Source organism: Cryptomeria japonica, chromosome 4 (assembly GCF_030272615.1).
Source record: "Cryptomeria japonica chromosome 4, Sugi_1.0, whole genome shotgun sequence".
Lineage (NCBI taxonomy): Eukaryota > Viridiplantae > Streptophyta > Pinopsida > Cupressales > Cupressaceae > Cryptomeria > Cryptomeria japonica.
This window is the reverse complement of record NC_081408.1, coordinates 747155473-747176903: the sequence shown is the minus strand read 5'-3', so window position 1 is coordinate 747176903 and position 21431 is coordinate 747155473. Positions and strand designations below refer to the sequence as shown.

Genomic DNA, 21431 nt, shown 5'->3' with positions numbered 1-21431 from the left:
CTCTCTTGGGGGTGCAGGATGTGTTATTAGGGGGGGTCAGCTGACTTCTCCTTCCTCTCTTATGGGGGGGACTTTTTCCTCTTTGAGGTTTTGTCCTTCTTCTTTGAGAGTCTTTTGTACTTCATCGCTCTTTTGGGGGGGAGTTTTTTCCCACTGGGTTTTCTCCCTTTCTCCGTTTGTGAGAGATTGCATTACATAGTTTTGCTTGCATTTGCATATTGTACATGGGTACCTATCATGGCCTAGTAGCCGGGACCCATCTTGCATTGTTGACTTGAGTCTTCATTCCCCTAAGTTGCACTTAAAGGGGGGTGTTGGTGTAAATAAATATTCATTATGGATATTATTACACTTTACTTAAGTTAACTTAGGATAATGCATCTCTTCGTAGTTTGGATTTGAGACACTTAGGGAAGTGTGCACATAGGGATAGAGCTTGTAGGAGAAATTCCAACTTTTGTGGTCTTGTTTTGTTCTTACACTTGACATTCGGTGGGTCATCCACCTCTTGTGGAATATTATATTATTTCTTCTACCTACCCCTAGTATTTCTTACCTACCCTTGTTTCTCATTGAGCCACATGTGATGATTGTGTGCTCGTACATCCATATGGCCTTGCCTATATAAGAAGGCTTATATTCATTGTATTGGGGAATCCAGTTGATCATTTTCATATTGATGAGAATACAGTTTGTTCTTGTCATTCTTTTGTCTCTATTTTTATACTTTTCATTGTGCCCTTGATCTTGGCAAAATCTCACATTAATCAATAAAAAAGTCATGTTCTTAAATTTGTGGATCATCAACCCTTCTATGTTATTATGGGAGGTATGGAAGGAACAAAACAAAAGGGTGTTTTAAGATAAGGAGAGCAGTTGCCCTCTTTCTTAAATGAGCTAGAAGCTACAATTGTGGAGATTGCAAATAGCAATCTTAGAGGACAAAATTCAAAGAACTCTAGTTTTACATTATGGGATGCAAGTATGAGAAAATCCTGGTTTGATCTCAAAATTCCCACTTTAATGGAGCTAGGGGCCATACAACACAATACAAAAGGAATGAAGCACTATGGCAATTCCCCAATTTCAAATGGCATAAGCTAAACTTTGATGAAGCATCTAGGGGTAATTTAAGCCTCTTTGGCACGAGCTACATTGTTAGGAATTGGAATGGAATGGTGATTGGAAGCATCTTATTTCCCCTGCCCAGAGGTACCAATAAAAATGCAAAATTTCAAGCCTTGATTCATGGTCTTAGATTATGCAAGCAACTCAAGGTGGACAAAGTTGAGATTGATGGGGATTCAATGTTGGTTGTTAATGCGATCAGAATAAGGCAAGTTTACAATTGAAACCTTTAATCTCTATTACAAGTGGCTTTATAAACCCTACACTTTTTCAAAAACTTCTCCATCAATCATGTCTACAAGGAGATTAATAGGGAGGTCAAGGGACTAACCAATGATGGTTTGGATGACATTTACAAGAACATTTTAATAATATAGAGGCACTCCAAGGTTTTGAAATGGCATTGGCTCACTTTCCCTTCCAAATGCCTCAGATGAACTAGAGAGGTGTTCTTCATTTCTCCACACCTCAACTAGTGAGAAGTAGTTAAGCAAACAAATTGTTCATAGTCCTTGATATGACATAACACACAAGTGTCGGTTGTTGTTTGTACATGCACGACGATTGTTTTTGTAACCATTGGCTACTGTCAAAGACATTGAGATATAATTACTCTTTACACATAAACAAATAATTATAACAGACATCAAGTTTCCACAATCCATGAGATATTGATCTAGAGTGTTTCCAGATTTGATGCAAAAAACTCATACAAAATCTAATCTAGAAACACTCTAGATCAAATAATTATAATTATTTTTAAAATTTCCATTTTTTTTTACTAAATTAATTATATTATATTTATACATATATTTAATTAACATATTTTTTTATTATATATACTTATAAAAAGTATACCATGAAATAATTCGACTTAATAAATTTTTAATTATAAATCACAGCCTAAAGCTAGAAAAGCACTCCACGTGCTATCACAACAAGAGAAACAAAAGTTCTTTGTAGAATGAAATCGTTAGTTGAAAGATGTTGAAATTCCACACAATTTTTGACCTTATATGCTGCAATAAGCCAAGGGTACGGTTGCCAATCAATTTTTGAGATTGGTTGATTCACATTGGCACCACAACATGTATCAGCACATGGAGAATACTTTCTTCCGTTCACCATGCTTCATAAAAAAAATAACAGAGACCACAGAAGTGGGTCCAATACAATCCATGATGGCTGATCATGGCATAAGCAATTTCATCAGCAAATCTTCAACACCCTTGGCATTAGACCATCCGTGAACTTTAGCCTTCACCATACTGGGATTCTTTTCTATAAGCTTCCACAGTGGATACCTAAAAACAATCAAACAAATTAACTGAAATTTCAGTAATCTTTTAAAAATGGGTATCTAGAAATAATCAAAATAAATCAATCAAATGATATTAAATTAAGTGAGATTTCAGTTATTTTATAAACTGAACATCTAACAACAGTCAATTGGGTCAAATGATATTAAATTAAGTGAAATAAGAGAAAAAATTTAAAATAGGTATTTAGGAACAATCAGATGGTCTTTTGAACATTCTTATATAATAGATATCAATGAAAAATATACATAATTAAAATCAAAAGCAATCTTACAGACAACCTAAAAGCAACCAAATAAATCAAATGATATTTCAGTATTATTTTGACAATTGGTACACATAAAAACAATGAAATAAATTAAATAACAGATTTTGTATTTTTCAACAGAAAATGATACAGAGGTCAAGTTTCTTACTCTTTTCTGGGCAAAACATCATCTCCTTCTGTTAATTTCAAGGTAGGGCAGAAATCCCCACTGCCATCTCCCAGATAAATAAAACGCTTGTTAAAACCATCTCCTATGGATTTTCGCATCTCATCTATGATTGCTCCCTGCAATAGATAACAGAGCATTAAGCATAACCTAGAAAATTTGTGCTAGAGTACTGGCAAAAAGTATATGTAAGAGAAAAATTATGACCTTGCACATATTGGGAGGGCAGAGGTTGCAGCCATGAGGAGCAACTGTAAAAGGGTGGAATGGAAAAATCCTTAATCTCCCACTCTCCTCAATAAATGCAGGATTTGCCTTAATCTCTGTAAAATACTGAAGCAGGTCATGGGTCTCAAGGATGGTCTTTATGAAAAAGATATTAGCATCACTCACAATCCGAAGATCACACCTGCTCAAAAATCAAGTAGAAATTAAAACCATGAAAATCATCTCTTCAAATCTCAACCAACAGGAGAAGGCTCAGCTACTTGGACAAATGATATCAGACCCCATTGAAAAAATTCAAAAGAACCAGCTCAACCACTTGAGGACTCCAGCTAAAAGGGAGTCCCTGACCAACTTTGAAACCCCCCCCAAAAAACCAGCTCAACCAGAAAGAAAGAGAAATTTTTAAGGGCTCCTCCATTAAACCACCCAATCTAAAACTCACCCTAAAGAGAAGGCAAATTTAATGGCTCTGATGATATCTGGATACAGAGGAATGGTCCTCACACTTGCTTCGATGTCACTGATGGTCTTCCCCTGTCCATGCAGCTCACCCATCATTTTATCCTGCACCCACAAAAAAATCCAAGGCTTAACACTTCCAAATATTCAAAATCAAAATGGCTACAACATTACTAGGGTTAGTACAGATTGTTCTGGACATTTCGGAATCCATGATCCATCATCTGGAAGTAGAAAGTCAAAAAGAGACAGAAATCAAAATCAGAAACACTGTATCATGTGATCCAAAACAATTAAAAAAAAGCATTAAAAATAAAATTGCTACAACATTATTAGGGTTTATACACATTGTTCTGGTTTTGACATTTTTTCTTCACATTTATGATCAAATTTATCACCAAATTTATCACCAGGAAGTAGATGCATCATCAGAAAGCGAGAAAAGAGAAAAGAAATGAAAACCAAAAACTATACATCATGAATCGAGAAAAATGATCCGAAACAATTAAAAAAATACACAATCAAAACCAAAACCAATATAAACATCATACATTGTGCAAAACATCATACATTGTGCAAATCATACGTCTGCAATTTCAAGGGTTTCTTACCACGACAGTATTCCATGGAAGGGTGGGAAGCAAGGACTCGAAGAGTTCAGTGACCCCAAGCTGTTTCATAACCCAAGGATCGCTATCAGAATCTGTTATGGTGAGATCAAAATCGAAAACTACTACTGTTTCCATGCTCAACAACTCAGAATTTATGGAGGACTTGCAACTGCTTAATGATGTGAATGGGGGAAGAATCCTGAAGCCCTTGGATCGGCGCGTCTCCACGGCCCGCTTATCATCCTTGACGGACTTCGATCTCTGGCGAAAAGTCGCCGCCTCTTTCTTCAAAATTGGCCTCTCTTCATAATAGCTCGAAATCGACCGCTTAAGAAGAGGCTTATCTACTCCATTTTCATTGCGCTTACATTTCCTGAGACGCAGGTCTTCCAGCTTCATTACAGGTGTTCTGTTATTCTCCAAACTGACAAACTGCAGCCATCTTGAAGACGTTTTACTGCACGAACCCGACGATAATGATGTCCAATTTGCCATAACATTGGACTTATTGCTGACAGCGCTTGAATACGCAGCCCTTAAATCCTTCTGCGAGGCTGAGTAATTAAAGCTTCTGCAGGAAGCTTGAGAATTATTGGAGATTGAGCTCGTCCAGCAACTTGACTTCGACTTCAGCGAATCTGGTATCCAAGCCTGAAGCTTTTCATTTAACAGGAGAAACGAGTAAAAAAATGTGTTTGGACTTCTCAGAAAAAAATAAAAAAATGTGTGGACTTCTCAAAAAAACTAAAAAACAAGTGTTTGGACTTTTTCCAGGCATATGCTGAAAAATATTCTTTCGTATTGCCCGTATCTATTTGAAAAGTTCCTCATCTGCTGCCTGTTTAAAATTGTTTTCTAGAAGCCCTCAAACCCTTCCAAACTTAGGGGAACAGCACAGTAGCCGTTATGAAACGTTCTTTCCACACCCAACCTCCTATTACTAAATTTAAAAGAAATTATTTTAAAAAGGTTTATTAATAAATTTCAAAAGTATTAATAGTGGTCTATTTTTAAAGGTTTTTTTTTTTTTTTGGTGAATAGCTTAGTCAGTCTTATAAGCGGAGAAGGCTTAAGTCGTGGGTATGCTCTTCATGGTCTTGGGTTCGACACCACCTCGGGTTTGTCCGATGCACGTCCATCCTTAGGGGGACTAGTTTCGCCTCGCTCACCTCAGGTACCCAAGGAATGGGAATGGGTTGCTGAGCGTTGGGTGGGTAGCGGAGACACCCCCTAGGTTAAAAAATAAATAAAAAAATAGTGGTCTATTTTTAACATTTTCGGATTATAATTTGTTCATTTGTACATTTTTATTAGTACCCATAGTGCACAACTACTAGAACATTTGTACATAAGTATTGGCAATTTTAAGTGTACTATTACTAGGCATCTTTAAGCAAGTATGGGTGACACTTTGAAATGTGTACTTTTTGACCCAGAGAAGCATAATAGATCCAATAGCATGCATCATTACTATCTAGAAGCCAAATCAATAGCTATAATTAGTCAAGTCACATGTATCAAAATTTGTGAATGCACGAAGTTACCACTATTGATACGCTTCCCCTAGAGAATTTGAAGTTTCCTCATACCTTCAAAGATGTTAATAATAAATAAATAAAAAGGGATTATAATTCAATATTGCTTTTAGCATTGGTGATAATCTACATACCTTTTGAAGAAAATAGATACACATAACTATAGAAAGCTGTACAAGACTCCAACTTAGTGATATTTAAATTCTTACAAGATGGAGGATAGTAATTTTATTATTAAATGTTTTATTTTTAGTTTGCAAAAAATTATTATTATTTTTTATATTTAATCTTTTTTATTTTTTACAAATTTTATGATAATTTTTATTTATTTATTTTTTAATCAGTAACTAGCTACTTATAGAGTAGCACCCTTTATATTAAAAAAATTTACAATGTAAAGTATCATCTTAGGAAGGTAGCTTGAAAATCTTCCCCTGTAACCACCTACCATATCTTCTCCTATCCTATCAGCCTAATCAGACACCTGCATTTTGTTGCATGCAACAACAAAAAAGGAAATATATCCCAACCCTACATATACAAAATTAGGCATTAACCTACGACAAGCAGACCACGTTGAGGATCTATATAGCCCATTAATACAAAATTGGGCCCAACTAACTATACCACCTATAATAGCTACAGTTCCCATACTTGAATCAGAACATAATGTTAATTAGATTCCTCAGAGCTCGAGTCCTCATCTTTTGCAAGTTCCATGGTTTCCATCCTCCTTGCTACTATAGCTCTGGCAATGACAGGGCATTCAAGTCCAAAGTCCACATGTGCCTCTGAATCTGCCATTTCCTCCACACTCCTAAAATCCTCTGCACACCATTCCTCGCCCCTACTCGGGCCCCATTCATCTCCTTGCTCGAGCTCTTGCAACTTATCAAACATTGATTCCTCCTCCTCCTCCAACAAAATATTTTATGCCTTCATGTAGCGCTTTACCTAGCCCTTAGGAGTCCCCAGACTCATATAAGCCGCCTTCATGAGGAAGTTTATGCTCCTCATTTTCTTGTTCCAACTATCTTCCAACAATTCCAGCTCCAGATTCTAGAAAATAGGTTCCTTCTTCACCTCCAACCCATTCCCTCGACTCATATAATAATTTTGGGGTTTGGGGATTAACAGATTATCATCAATATTGTCTAATGTAGAATCAATTTCTCCCAAATTAGTATGCAAAAAATTATTTGGCACAATTTCTTGGCCCTTGCCTTGCTAACCCCCATGTAATGATAATGGCCAAGAACATGGCTGCTACATCAGAGTTTACTCTGTAGCGATGATGGGCCTTCAATAATCCTTCCCCTAGAACTTTCTTTACTGCATGTAGAATTAATGGTTGCCTGGACTACATCATCGCCAACAGATGCTTGTCTATTAATATCCCCGAGAAAGCAATATATCTCTTAGTGGACTCCAAAAAGATTGGAGTGTCCATTTTTTCTCTCACCCTCTATTCTTCTCCTTCACTAATAGCAGAATGAGGAGTATGGCCAGCCCTTACCTGTCTTTTTAAATCCCAACACCACTTGGAGTAATGAGTGTCCTCATAAGTATTAGGTGAAACCTTTTAAGGAAAATATGACTTAATTGATATGGCAGTGGTTTCTCATGCTTCAAGATATTATTATGTTGTGTTTTTGGCGGATCCGAATCAAAGGGTGCTTAATTTAAAAATGGACACTTTTTCCTTCCCCCTCCCAAACATGCGACCTTGAGTAAACATTTATTAAAATAATCTTTCTTCAGATTTCACTTAGGCTTCATGACACTAAGTATATGATTTTGTGCCAAATTTCATAATTGTGTGTTGACGCCATATCCTTAATTGTCATTTTGAGAAACGTTCCAACAATGCCAACTCATCTATAAGCTACCAATTTGATGGTGAATTTTTTTTGTTCATCCACAACTTTTTTAGCTAGTTCATTTGCTCACCTATTGCCCTGTCTGTTTGAAATCCTAAAAATTCCTAGAGAGGGCTTTGATCATAGTTAACCACTTGTTTAATTTTCAATTGGGTGTTTGTACTATCCTTATAGCATTCACAATGATTAGAGAATCTCCTTCGAAATGGACTTTGTCCAAGCCCAATTCCCTGCCAATCTCCAATCCTCTTAACATAGCTCTGAATTTTGCCTCATTATTTGTGGCCCTACTAATGAGTTATAATATTTCATCAAATGACTCTCCAAGATTGTTTCTCACAATTACTCCAATTCCACTCAGCCCGGGATTATCCCTAGTTGCTCCATCAAAATTGATGTTGACCTAGCCATCTTCAGGAACTATCTAGGTTGTATTTTTCTTGAGTTCATTTTTATGCTTGACTTTCTCTGATCCCTGCAAAGTTGTCACTATAAGATCTAGGAATTGCTTCATTAGATCATCATCCTTATTGGTGTAAATGATTCCTTTAAGAGGTAAGTTTCTTGCTGCTAAGTTCACCAATTCTGTTATGCTTGCTTTCATTTTTTGTAGAAAAACCTTAAAAGGTAGTGTTGCTTCTTTAAAAATCCTCCTATTACGTTCTTTCCATAGTCCCTAAATGATAGTTGATGGAAGACATTTCCAAATGCTACTAAAGATCCCTTTATATTGATACTTTGGCCATAGGATAAAAAACTCTTTCAAGGTCTGCGAGTAGGGTCCAACAAAGTTTAACTTATTTGTGAAGTGCTTCCAGCAACTATCCAATAATTTACACCTATACAAAAGATGATTGGCCTATTCTTCCTATTTCTCACATAAAGGGCATCTACTTGGTCCACTAATTCCTATTTTGTTAAGTTTGTCCTGTGTGAGAATTTTGTTTTGTATTGCCAGCCATGAGAAAACCCCTACTTTAGGAAGATAATGCTTACCCCATAATAAATCCTTTGGCCATTGTGTCTTCCCCCTCTAATAAGGTGAAGGCTTTGTCTTTCAAGATTGTTGCTAATCTCTCTTTTTTCTCTTTTGGGGCATTTAAGATTGATAAATCTTTCTACTTTTATTTGGTAATCTCATTTTTCTCAAATGTCTCCCTGTAATTGTGGATTTTAGTCTCCAAACACCTAATTGTTTCCTCCATGATCTCTTCTAGAGTGGAAGTGTATTTAATTGTTGGAAACCCTTCCCATGTATCACCCTAGAAAGATGTTGACTAGACATTTTTAACATCTAAAGTAACATTTTTAGTTATAATCTCCTAATTTTCTAAAACAAAATTCCATATAGCTTATCCTTTCGGAGGGTTCCTTATTGTTAGAATTGTCCCTGGTTCATCTAAATCCAAGTATTTTTTCTTGAGGATTTTAACCCATTTGTGATTATCCTTATACAGGCTCCATACCAGCTTGGCCCCCATAGCCATATTCATTATCCATAGCTACTTCACCCTTGCCTCTCCAGCATCCTGAGGCTTGCAAATTTTATCCCAAGAAATGAGAGGTATTTTATGGGAATCATTAGGCCCATTCCAAAAAAAGCGCCTCATGATTAGTATTATGATATATCCTCCATTGGTCTGTGAATTGTCATGCATGAAATTGAGTAGATAGGTATGGCTGATAAAACTGCTTTTATCATTAATAGGATTCTACATGTTGAAGTGAGCCATTGACCTTTCTAGGATTCCATTTGACCTCTGCAACTATTAATGAGTTTGTCCCAAAAATCCTTCTTATTAATTCCTTCAAATAGAGGCATTCCTAGAAATCTCCCTGGGAAGTTGGCCACTCTGAGATCTAGGATTTGAGCTATGTCTCTTTGTAATCTAGGTTGAACATTTAAAAAGAAAACTTCTAATTTTCTCCAATTAATGCTTTGTCTTGAAGCCTTGTTGTAGTCATCCAATAGCTTCTTGATGTTTATGGCTTCTCTCCTTGATTCATCTCCAAACAGTATGGTATCAACGAATTGTTGGTGAGTGATTGGCTCTACACCTAGAGTGGCTAGGATACCTTTCTAGAGCCCATACATCCTGGCCTTATTAATGTCCCTTCCCAATGCCTCAACCATTATTGTAAAGAGAAATGGAGATAGAGGGTCTCCTTTCCTTATTCCTCTTGTTGAACTGAAGAAACCTTGCACCTTCCCATTGACCAACACCAAGAATTTTGGATTTGCAATACAACTTCCTACCCAGTTGATCTTTATCATCAAATCCAAATTTTCTGAGAACTTTTAATAGAAATTGTTTGCATACCAAGTCATAAGATTTGAGTATATCCAATTTGATGATCATTGTAGGAATTCTGGCTTTTTTGGCTATATGGATAGTTTCATGTGCAACAATGATACCTTTAGCTATCGATCTGCCTAGAGAAATGCCACTATGTTCCTTTGATATGACATTATCTAGCACCTTTTTTAGCCTGTTCGCAATGATCCTAGTAACTACTTTTTAAACTGTATTGCACAGGGAAATGGGTCTATAATCTCCCATATTCTTGGCATCCTTTTTCTTGGGGATTAAGACTAGGAATGTGTGATTGAAAGAACCCAACATAGACTTTTTTCTCTTGGATTCTTTCACTGCTTTATGAAGATCCTCCTTTATTATTTCCCAAAAGAATTGGAAGAAGTTTGTTGTGAAACCATCTAGCCCAGGGGCCTTATCTGCTCCCAATTGAAAGACTAGTAGTTTGACTTCTTCCATGTAAACTTCTTTAAACAATTCCTTGTTATCCTCCTCCTTGACAATTGGAGGAATGTTGTCTAATAATCTACTTCTTTTTTCTTCATGATTTGTGGCTTCTTTATTTAGAATATTTTGAAAGTATCTGATGGCTTCTAGATTAACTTCCTCCAAGATTTGTTTTTTCGTTCCATCTTCTTTCTCTATCTCTACTATTATGTTTCCAATTTTGTTATTCGAGGCTGAGTTATGAAATAACTTTGTATTTTTATCTCCCTCTCTAAGCCATATTTCTCTAGATTCCTCCCTGGCTACAATTTCTACTTGTTCTACTCTCAAACTTTTTTCTTTTTCATATTCTTCTGCTCTCATTCCTTTTTCAATAATTGTTTTATTCAACAATCTTAATTTAGTTTCTGCCCTTTCCTTTTATGTGAAAATGTTTTTGAAATGCTGTTTATTCCATTCTTTCAACTTGTGCTTGATATGAGTTAGCTTCTTACTTAATTTGAATAGGAATGAATGATTTCCCAAGATTGGTTTAGACCACCATGCTCCTACATAATCTAAGATTTTGGGATCTCTCAGCCACATATTCTCAAATCTAAAAGGGCATCCCCCTTCTTGGTTGATTGGGTAGTATCTCAACAACATATAAATCCATAGTGTCCTTCCATTTACCTCAAATAAAAAATCTATCCAATTTTTCTTCAATATTGGTAAATCCTTTCCGCCTATTAGTCCATGTATATTTTTTATTTCTATTTTGAATTTCTCTAAGATTGTTATCATCAACAAATTTCTGGAAATCCAATCAGATTTTGGAAATTTGTTGCACTCCTTGTTTTTCCAAATTATTCAGAGTTGCATTGAAATCCCCTCCAATTATGATTATGTCCTCATGATGGCTCAATCGCATAGTGATTTCTTGTCAAACCTCCCTTTTAGCAATGGTAGGGGTAGGGCCATTTACATTTATCACTATGATATGCTTGTTTTGTCTCAAACATCTGCAATTAACCGCCATCTAGTTTGGATTTTTTACTGCATCAACACATTTAATTGTTGAAGGATTAAAGAGAATTCTGAATCCTCCTGAGGCACCTACTAATTCCACAAAAGACCCTTCCCATTTCCTCTAGTATTTCATTTTTAAGATACTTGCCTCCATGTTCCATTTGGTTTCTTGTAAAAGAATCATATTTGACTTGTTGTTGTCAATTTGGTGCTTAATGTTGCACCATTTGCCAAGGGCGTTTAAACCCCTAACATTCCATGTAATGACCCTCATGCTTCCTTGAGAGGGGCAATATCCCTCCCACTCCTTAGTTTCCTCTGACCCTTGGCACTCCCTGCCATAACTAATTTTGTTTTGTTAGATTTTGTACCCCTAGACTTCTTTTCTTCATAGTTTGGTTTTTTGATCTTTGATTCAGATTGTTCCAACCCACTTTCTTCCAACTGACCAATTTTCTCTTCCTCAAATCCACATTCAGTATTTGAGTCTTCCTGCCCAATGTCATTCATCTCTATCCCAATATCCACCTCATTAGCATCTTCTTCATTCTCTTTGATAATTTCCTCTACTTGTTGAGGATCTAAGGTAATTTGATTTTCTTTGTCTCTTTGAGGAGTTACTTTGATAAAGGCAGATTCTTCCTTCTCTTCCAAATCCTATTCAGTTTCTTCTTCACTATTATCCAAGGATTGAAATGCCTCCTGATAAATTTCATTTGCAGCTTTGGGCGTTATCATATCCTCCTTTAGTTTTGCTTCTTTATATTGGATTTTAATCTCCTACTCAATTGTAGTTTGATTTCCATTACTGTTGTTGTTGTCGTTGTTGTTGTTGTCTACTGCTAGATTTATTTCATCTAAGCTATTGGGAAATCAGACTTCCTCCATTAAATTATTACTTTCCAATATTCTGCATTCTTCGGCAATTGGATCCCAAAACCCCTGTAATTTTTTTTCTGAGATCCACATTAGTACTCTCCTCTCTTTTTGGATTACATGGATCTGCTATATAACATTTTAGGCCAATGTGTTCTTTAGATTGGCATCTAGGGCATAGAAAATTTTGATCTTATCTTTCCAATTTTTGCATCTAGGATCTCCCGTCTCCGTATACATCCAAGAACTTAGGGATTCTATAATTTGTGTTGATATTGATGTAGACCCTAACATATGATCCCCATGTTTTGTCTTCCAAGATCAAATTGATCAACTCCAGAGCCCCTACATATTTAAAGATATCTTGTAGAATGTCTTGATTCCAATATTTTGAAGGAAAATTATACATACGAAATCAGGTTTTATAGGAATCAATGGTGTGTAGTCAAGGGTTAAAACTAGGACACCAATTGATCGGGTGTAATTTTGTTCCTTTTAGGAAATATGGACCTCCCTGCTAAACCTCTTCTTTTTCCTATGAGTTTTGAAATTCAATAAAGAAGTAGTTGTTTTTTTATTATGGAAAAATAGGTTTTGAGGGGACCCAAAACCCCTTACAATAGGTTTTGGAGGGACCCGAAACCCTCAAATTTTACCAGGATCTGGAACCCAAAGAACAACACTACCAAAGAAAATTAACCAGGAAAACCAGCAGCCCACACAAAACTGAGCCGACAAAAGCCAACAAACACCAGTAGGAAGAACCAGCCAAACACTTAAGATATAATCAATATAAATCAAGTTGGCTGCACCAACTAGGCTAAAGATTCAAAATATGATGAGGGTTAGAATGCACCCTCAACCAAACAACATGGATGTTTCTGGCTCCCTTGACCTGAGACAGAGACTTCATACACCAAAAATCATGACTAGCCCATAACCAAAAACAACCACAATCTGGACTAGGCCCTTGAAAACTATCAACAACCTACCAGATAAGAAAAGACAAGGCAAATAAAACAAGATGCCTAGAGATAAAGGGATTTTGAAAGGCTTCCCTAACCTTAAAACTATTTTTTGAACACTATAAAGAAGTAGTTGTTGATTAGTGATTTAATTGATACTTGTTATTTCCATTGTTTTTGGCATGAATTTGACAGTGTTTCTTTTTACAACAATCCTCCTTCCCATTTTACAAAGATTGCTTTGTTTTTAAGGTTACTCCTCCACACTTTAATATATTCATCTTTTATTGTGTCTTCTTTAGTGGTAGGGTTGTCCTAAGCCTTCAAAGCTTTCTTATCTTCTTCATTGTTTCCTTCTTTTGATTTAGCTTAGGTTATCTTGCCAACGATTTCTCCAGATGTCTAAATTGTCTTCTTTTGATTTTTTAATCCATCCCCTTTTATTCTCGATGAATCCATTTTTTCGTAATGTTGTGGTAATGTTATTATTTTTTGGTGGATTTTTAAAACTCCTTTGTTCCCCAGGATAGGTTCGAAGCCAAGGCAATCAATTTCTACCAGCCTTGTTGAGCAATTGAAAATTATGATATTCTTGTCGCCTGCTATCCCAATTTATAGGAACCTTAGGGTTTCTTATCTGCCATGATTGCTTTTGATTTCTTGTGCTATTGCAACATTTGTCGACCCATCTTCCTTGTACAAAAACCCATTGAGGAATATGGTCTATGTTATTGTTGGTGGTGATTTTTCTTTGAAAATCGACTTCTTCATCCTTATCCCACCATTGGCTTCTACCGCAAACTTCCTAACCCTGCCAACCTTCGAATCTACCTTCAGCGTGTCCTTCTCCTACACTCGCCATAACATAACACTTTTTTCTCAAAATAATATTAATAATATTCCTTTTTCAAAAAATAAATTATCATCCATTTAATTGATAGAAAACTATGAGCTATGAGGATAGATTTCTTGGAATACTTTTTTTTTATTATTAAATCTAAAGCTAAGACATAAACATTTAATACATTTAAGATGTTTTAGGAACAAAAACAAACAATTACAAAAGATTCCATACATTAAGAAAGGAGATTATTGCACAATTAATTTTTTTTATATTGTTGCTTGTAATTAATATTTTTACAATATAGATGTATCTAAATAAACCTAATGACCCATATTTAAGGTTTTTTTTTCTCCATAATAGTATTATTATTAAAATCACTACTATATAATTGTCCTTTTATACAATGTAATTTTAAAAATTGATTTCATAACTTTAAGATTTCAAATTGTTTTACTAATTATATTGAAATAAAATATTAAGTTTTTGCTAATTAACAAGTGTCTATAAGAAATGATATATGAAAAATAAAACTCGAGTATTAAGATGAATGGCTAAAATTCAAATAGGAACAAATTTGATAAGAATTTGTTTATGATCAAGATACATCATTTGTCTAAACAATTAGAGGCATGGCCAAAATCCATTTAGAAGTAGGATGTTTTACATTTTTTGAGTATCATGCACATACCAAATCTCTTGTTGAAAAATTAATTATGATATTTGTATCCACTTAAGTTTCACCTCAGAGAAATTACCTGCAAACTCATTAGTCCATCATGCAAATATAACTCAAGATTCAACCAATAAAACAATATGAAATGAAAAAGCAAAATAAAAGATTATACCTTCATGATTTATGTCTCATTGTGTCCTAACCCCGTTGTTTTTTGTTGCAAATGATTTTTCTCTCAGACAAGCACTAGTAGCTTCTAAGATGGCAAGTGTGGAATGGACTAATAGATAATATGATATGCAAAACTATGCTATGAAAATGATTTATGCTAAATTGCTCAAAAAATCTAAAAATGCTAAGCAAATGAGCTCACAAATGCAAAGATAAAGACTCCTAATTGACTATAAGATAAGCTATTAGTTTCAAAAATGGCTTAGGAGACCTCTATTTATAGATTTTTGAGTGCATAAGCTTAGGTGGCAGAGATCAACAATCCTGATTAAATCTTGCTTTTTGGATGGCTATGAGCAAGAGGTTGAGATGTGAGAGATAAAGGTGGAAGATGTTCCTCCTACACCTATAGGATGGAGGAAAAGGTGGAAGGAGAAGCCAAGTGTCATTCATCTCACCTTGACTAAGGAGAAGACTTGAGAGAATATAGGATAGTTGGACAATATTTAGGGATAAGAGGACAAGTGGACTCAACTTCCTCCAAATATGTAGAAAGGTTGGAGAGAATATAGGGAGGTTGAGGAATGTGTGTACGTGCACATTATTTGAAGAAAAAATTTCGAAGTTGAAGATAATGATGCATATTAATATTAAAAATATTAATATCTTTAGCTGCATGATTGATGAGTTGGCAAAAGAAGAAGATGATGTGGAGATGAGGTGAGTTGGAAAAGGAAATTAAATAATTAAGGAATTATTTAATTGATGAGACTATAGGATAGTGGATAGAAGAATAATTAAATATTAGATATTTAATTAATTGATTGGAAGAAAGGGAGATAATGAATTAATTAATAAAATGTTTCAATTAAATTAATTAATAGAAGAATATGAAATGAATTAAATAAATTAATCTTTTCAAATTAACTATTTAATAGAAGAATATATATGAAGGTCTACAATACAATAAATATTTAATTTTTAATTTAGTACTAGAATTTTTTTCTAATGTCTCACTTATTAGATCTTGCTATTAACTCGAGGAATAATCAAATTTGTGCATAATCTAGCGGGCATAACCATTTGGGCTCTATCAAGTATCCTACTTTCTAAAACTCTTAAACTAGCCATTTGGCAAGAACTTCATTACAACGTGGATAACGATTTAGAAAATGTTTGATAGTTCAAAGGTTGATACTAGCTTGATCAGACCAATGCTGCTCTCAATTTACCTACACTTCAAAGAACAAAATAGTCCTACCAGCTTTTGGCAATAACTTTGCAACAATGTGACCTTGTTACTTTAGTTTATTTATTTTGATGTAACATTGTTTAAATAATTAATTACTATTTTTAAAAAGTGTTAATGTAGTTTTTTTTGAAGTATTTTGTTCCACATATTTTAAGTAATTGAGTCTCACATTTTTTATAGGGTACCTTTCATAACCATTGTTTGTCTTTATTTCAGGAGGTGCAACCATGAATTTTGGCATCACCAAATATGGTGCAGTCACCGGTAGGGAGAAACCTCAAAGAGATCAGTCTGAAATGACCATCAAGAGTAAACGCAACAGAAACACAAGGATACGATGGAGGCAATGCATAATAGATTGAATTATAACATGAAAACTTATTACAACCAACCAGTAACAACCAAGTTACAGAAAACCGGCTCACAGGCCTAATAAAACATGCTCAAGTATAGAATAGGTCACAACCGGGACCTCAAATCCTTAGATATATCTTCTATGCTTAGTCTAACTACTTGATTCTATATTATATTGCATGATTACAATGATATATACGATCCAAGAGGATCTGGTCAGTCCAAAAGGGATCAAAACCCAAAGAAAAAGACCTAACGTGTAAAACCAACAAGGTCGGCCTCTGCCAAAGAAATCCTTCTGGAAAATCCAAAGGATGAAGTGTAGATCATAGAAAAAGGTCGGCCACACGCTAAGGAACATCATAATCAATGCCCAAGGTTTTGCAAGCTTCAGAAGGGGATCCAGTAGATCACCAAAATAGGTCCAAGTAACCAGTAACAAGAAACTGTTAGCCGGTAACAAGAAACTGACATGGAAACCGATAGCGATAACTCGTCAGAAAATGATCCAAATGTGATGCGGTTTGGAAATAAGAAAGATGATCAAGTCTTCAAGTAGAATCCAACTCCACATGGATCCAGTAAGCCAAAACTGGTACACATAGAAATAAATGCTAAAATTGCAAACAAAAAGAAAAACAAAAGAAATATTTTTGGTTGATGCAAGATTACCATGAACCAGGGATGCTCCTACATCACACATCCGAGGTTATTGAAAAATCGAGTCTCTCACTTTGCTGGGGTCAGAGGAAATTTAGGCGGCCTACCTCTGCCTAAGAAATCCAAGATGAATCTTCAACTAATTTGCCCTTCCACTTCACTAGGTACTCTTGATACTGACTGCTCTAGATACTACGCACAATTCTACTGTCCAAAATATCCTCAATTTGATCTGGTTCCTTTCGGGGCAACTGTTTCTCCAAGTCTGTTATACTGTCTTCCCTAAATTCCGGTTGATGATACTCATGAAGGTCTGCAATATTGAATATAGGTGATACATTCAAGTCATCCGGTAACTCCACTTCATATGCATTTTTAGAACTGAATTTTCTCAAGATCTTACAGGGTCCAAACTTCTTCATCTGCAACTTGTTATAGGTTCCAACCGAGAATATCTCTTTTCTCAGATACACCATCACTTCATCACCAACTTCAAATTCCTTATGTCTCATTTTCTCATACGCCTTCTCCTTATCCTTGTTGTTCATGTCCTCCAAATGCTACTTAACTTGGATATGCAAGGCTGCCATGTGGTCTACAAAGTCTTCTGCTTCTGAACTTCTCTAGTCTTCACTGCTAATATCCCTTAATTCTGATATACCTCTAGGATGTACTCTGGTAACTATCTTAAAAGGTGTTTTTCCGGTACTCCTATTCATTGAATTATTGTAGGCAAACTATGCTTGTGCAAGAATCAAATCCCAACTTACGGTATTATCTCCCACCAAACATCTTAATAAATTTCCTAAGCTCTGGTTAACCACTTTTGTCTGTCCATCAGTCTTTGGGTGAAAAGTAGAACTGAACTTCAAATTTGTCTTCGTCTTCTTCAAAAGTGTCCTCCAAAAATAACCAACAAACTTAGTATCTCTGTCTAAAACTATGCTCTTATGTAACCCATGCAATCTCACTACTTCCTTGAAAATAGGTCTGCTACATGCATTGTATCTGATGTCTTCCTACAAGGTATGAAATGAGCCATCTTAGAGAATCTATCCACCACCAAAAATATACAATCATTCCCTCTCTGTGTTTTAGGTAATCCTAGTATGAAATCCATGCTTATATCCTCCTAAGATCTTATTGGTATTGTCAAAGGTTTATACAATCCCGCATTCTGACTACTCCCCTTTGCAACTTGACAAATTCTATAACTTTGCACATATTTCTTAACATCCTTATGAATCTGGGGCCAAAAGTATTGCTCACTCACCAAGGCTACTGTTTTGTCAACACTAAAGTGTCCGACTAACCCTCCACTATGTTTCTCCTTTATCAGATTCTCCCTCATAGAAATCTTAGGTATGCACAACTGAACTCCTCTGAACAACATCTCATCCTAAATGAAATAATCCATTCGCTTACTCTTATCCACCATAACCGGTTCTCTACATGCTTTCCAAGGTTCTCCAAAATCTGGGTCATCATCATACAAGGTCTTCAACTCTTCAAATCCTAATATTGTCACTCTCATCTTTGTCAGCAAATTTCTTCTCCTACTCAATGCATCATCAACTTTGTTAGATTTCCCACTTCTATGCTTCAACACAAAGGTGTAACTCTGCAAAAATTCTACCCATCTCATATGTCTCTGATTCAACTTACTCTGACTATTCAAATACTACAAGGCTTGATGATTTGTATACAACACAAACTCCTTAGGCAACAAGTAATGTCTCCACTTCTTCAAGGCTTGAACTATGGCATATAATTCTTGATCATATACTGAGTATCTCCTCCTAGCATCATTCAACTTCTCACTGAAATAAGCTATTGCTCTCCCTTCTTGACTCAAGACTGCTCGCATATTTGTTTCACTTGCATCACAATCAACTTGAAATACTTTGTTGAAATCCAGTAAAGACAACATAGGTTGCTCAGTTACTTTCTGCTTCAATAACTCAAAACTTTTGTTTGCTCTAGTAGTCCACCTAAATTCCTTCTTATCTCCTCACATGGTCTCAGTCATAAGGTTACAAATTGAACTGAAATTTCTAATAAACTCCTAGTAGAAACTAGCCAATCCATGAAATGATCTTACTTCTCCAATGCTTTCTGGTGTTGGCCACTCAATAATTGCTTTCACTTTCTCAAGGTCCATCTTTAAATCATTAGGAGATATCACAAATCCCAAATAGACTAACTCCTCGTTCATGAAATTACACTTCTTAAGATTTATCAGCAATTTCTCTTCTCTCAACATTTGTAAAACTTGTCTCAAATGCAATAAATGCTCCTCTTTTCTCTTACTGAAAATCAAAATATCATCCAAGTACACAATAACAAACTTACCCAATAATTTCTTCAATACCTTATTCATTAGCCTCATGAAAGTACTCAGTGTATTAGTTAACCCAAAAGGCATCACCAACCATTCATATAGTCCTTCATTTGTCTTGAATGTTGTCTTCCACTCATCTCCTTCTCTGATTTTGATCTGATGATATCCACTCTTCAAATCTATCTTGGTAAAGCACTTGGTTCCACTCAAATAGTCCATTATGTCATCCATCCTAGGCAAAGGAAACCTGTATTTCACTGGGATCTTGTTTATTTCTCTTGAATCAGTACACATCCTTCATTCTCCATTCTTCTTGGGTGCTAACACTGATGGTACTGCACGAGGGCTTAGACTTTCTCTGATCAAACCTTTCTTTAACAACTCGTGCACTTGTCTATTTAACTCCTCATTCTCTGTCGGTGTCATCCGGTGTGCAACTTTGTTAGGCAAACTAGCTTCGGGAATCAAATCCATGCAATTAATGATACTTCTCACCGGTGGTAATCCATTAGACATGTTATCTGAAACGATGTCTTCATATTCTATCAACAATTCCTTTATCTCCTCTGATTGTTCTTCTTTTGATTCCAGTTTCTCAGTCTTCCTAGGAAATAAGGCAAAACATACATTCTCATGTCTCATTCCATCCAGGAATTTCCTTCCATCCACCAAATAAATCCTAACATTCATACATACTTCACTCTTCAAAGGTTCCTCCAAGGGTAACAAGGTTTGCTTTATCCCATTTACCGTAATAGTGTATATGTTCTTCTTCCCATCATGTACCCCCTGTCTATCAAACTGCCAAGGTCTACCCAACAAAAGGTGACAAATGTCCATAGGCATAATATCACACAAAACTTCATCATGATAATTCCCAATTTTTAATTTTACCAAACATTTCTCACTTACCAACAACTTATGTTCATCCTGAATCCATGCTATCTAATAAGTCTTAGGGTGCTTCAATCTTTCCAACTTTAACCTATTCACCATCTCTTTTGAAACAAGATTATCTGAACTACCACTATCAATAACAACTTTACAACACTTACCGGATACCTTACATCTGGTCTTGAACAAATTTCTCCTTTGCAAGGGATCTTCATCTTCTCCGGTATGACACAAAACTCTCCTCATCATTAACAGTTCTCCATCTTCTGTTTTGTTATCTGATCCTCTGGGGTTTTCTTCCACCATTGTTGCTCTTTTGATATTCTTTGTCTTCTTATATTCAAATGCACAGTGTCCTTCTCCTCCACACTTATAGCAAGCTCCTCTAAATATTCTCTTGTCTTGTCTTCCAAAATTCTCTTTCTGGTAGCCATCCTGTTCTCTCCTCCAGTATGAATTACCTTCTTTGCTTACTTCCTTGTCCTTGTTTTGATCTCTACTAGTACCTCTACCTCTAGTATATCCTCTTCCTCCTTGAAATATTCCTTCGGTAAACCTTCCACCTCGACCTCTCTGACTCTGCTCATTTCTCTTGATTTAACTTCTCTTCTTCTTTTAGGGCATACTAGTAAGCCTCTTCAACACTCTCTAATTTGACCAAACCGAGTTCATCTTGTATAGACATTTACAATCCATTCAAATATCTTGCAACTTGTTCAACTTCATCGTCAACATGTCCGGATTTGATATTCAACTTGTAAAATGCTTCGTTGTACTCCTTCACACTAGATTCCTTCTGTCTCAAATTCTGCAACTTCTGGAATAGATTAACTTGATAATCAATTAATATAAATTTTGACTTCAGCTTCGCAACCATCTGATCCCATGTCTTAATCTTCTCTTTACCTCTTCTTTGTCTATCGACCTGCAAATGCTCCCACCAAAGAGATGCATGACCTTTCAACTGGGTACATATATATTTCACCTTCCTTTCCTCTATGGTGTTCTCAAAATCAAAATACTTTTCCATCTCTGAG

At 35.6% G+C, this 21431-nt stretch overlaps 1 protein-coding gene across 1 annotated transcript; it reads right to left on the bottom strand.

The window, feature by feature from the left end:
* Positions 1–1983: 1983 nt before the first annotated feature.
* Positions 1984–4961, bottom strand: LOC131076682 (thiamine phosphate phosphatase-like protein). The gene is made up of 5 exons (XM_058013981.2): positions 4180–4961; positions 3552–3673; positions 3089–3290; positions 2864–3000; positions 1984–2432 (listed from the first exon to the last, which is right to left on the bottom strand). The coding sequence occupies exons 1-5, from the start codon at positions 4672–4674 to the stop codon at positions 2318–2320; spliced, it is 1071 nt and encodes a 356-aa protein (XP_057869964.2). The 5' UTR covers positions 4675–4961; the 3' UTR covers positions 1984–2317.
* Between the last annotated feature and the right edge of the window lie 16470 nt (positions 4962–21431).

Bases quoted from the DNA above. Each gene is read 5' to 3' on its own strand.
- LOC131076682 (XM_058013981.2), bottom strand. From the start codon at position 4,674: ATGGCAAATTGGACATCATTATCGTCGGGTTCGTGCAGTAAAACGTCT. The intron at 3,674-4,179 runs GTAAGAAACCCT...TTGTGGGTGCAG, and splicing joins TTCCATGGAATACTGTCGTG to GATAAAATGATGGGTGAGCT. The intron at 3,001-3,088 runs GTCATAATTTTT...TATCTATTGCAG, and splicing joins GCCCTCCCAATATGTGCAAG to GGAGCAATCATAGATGAGAT.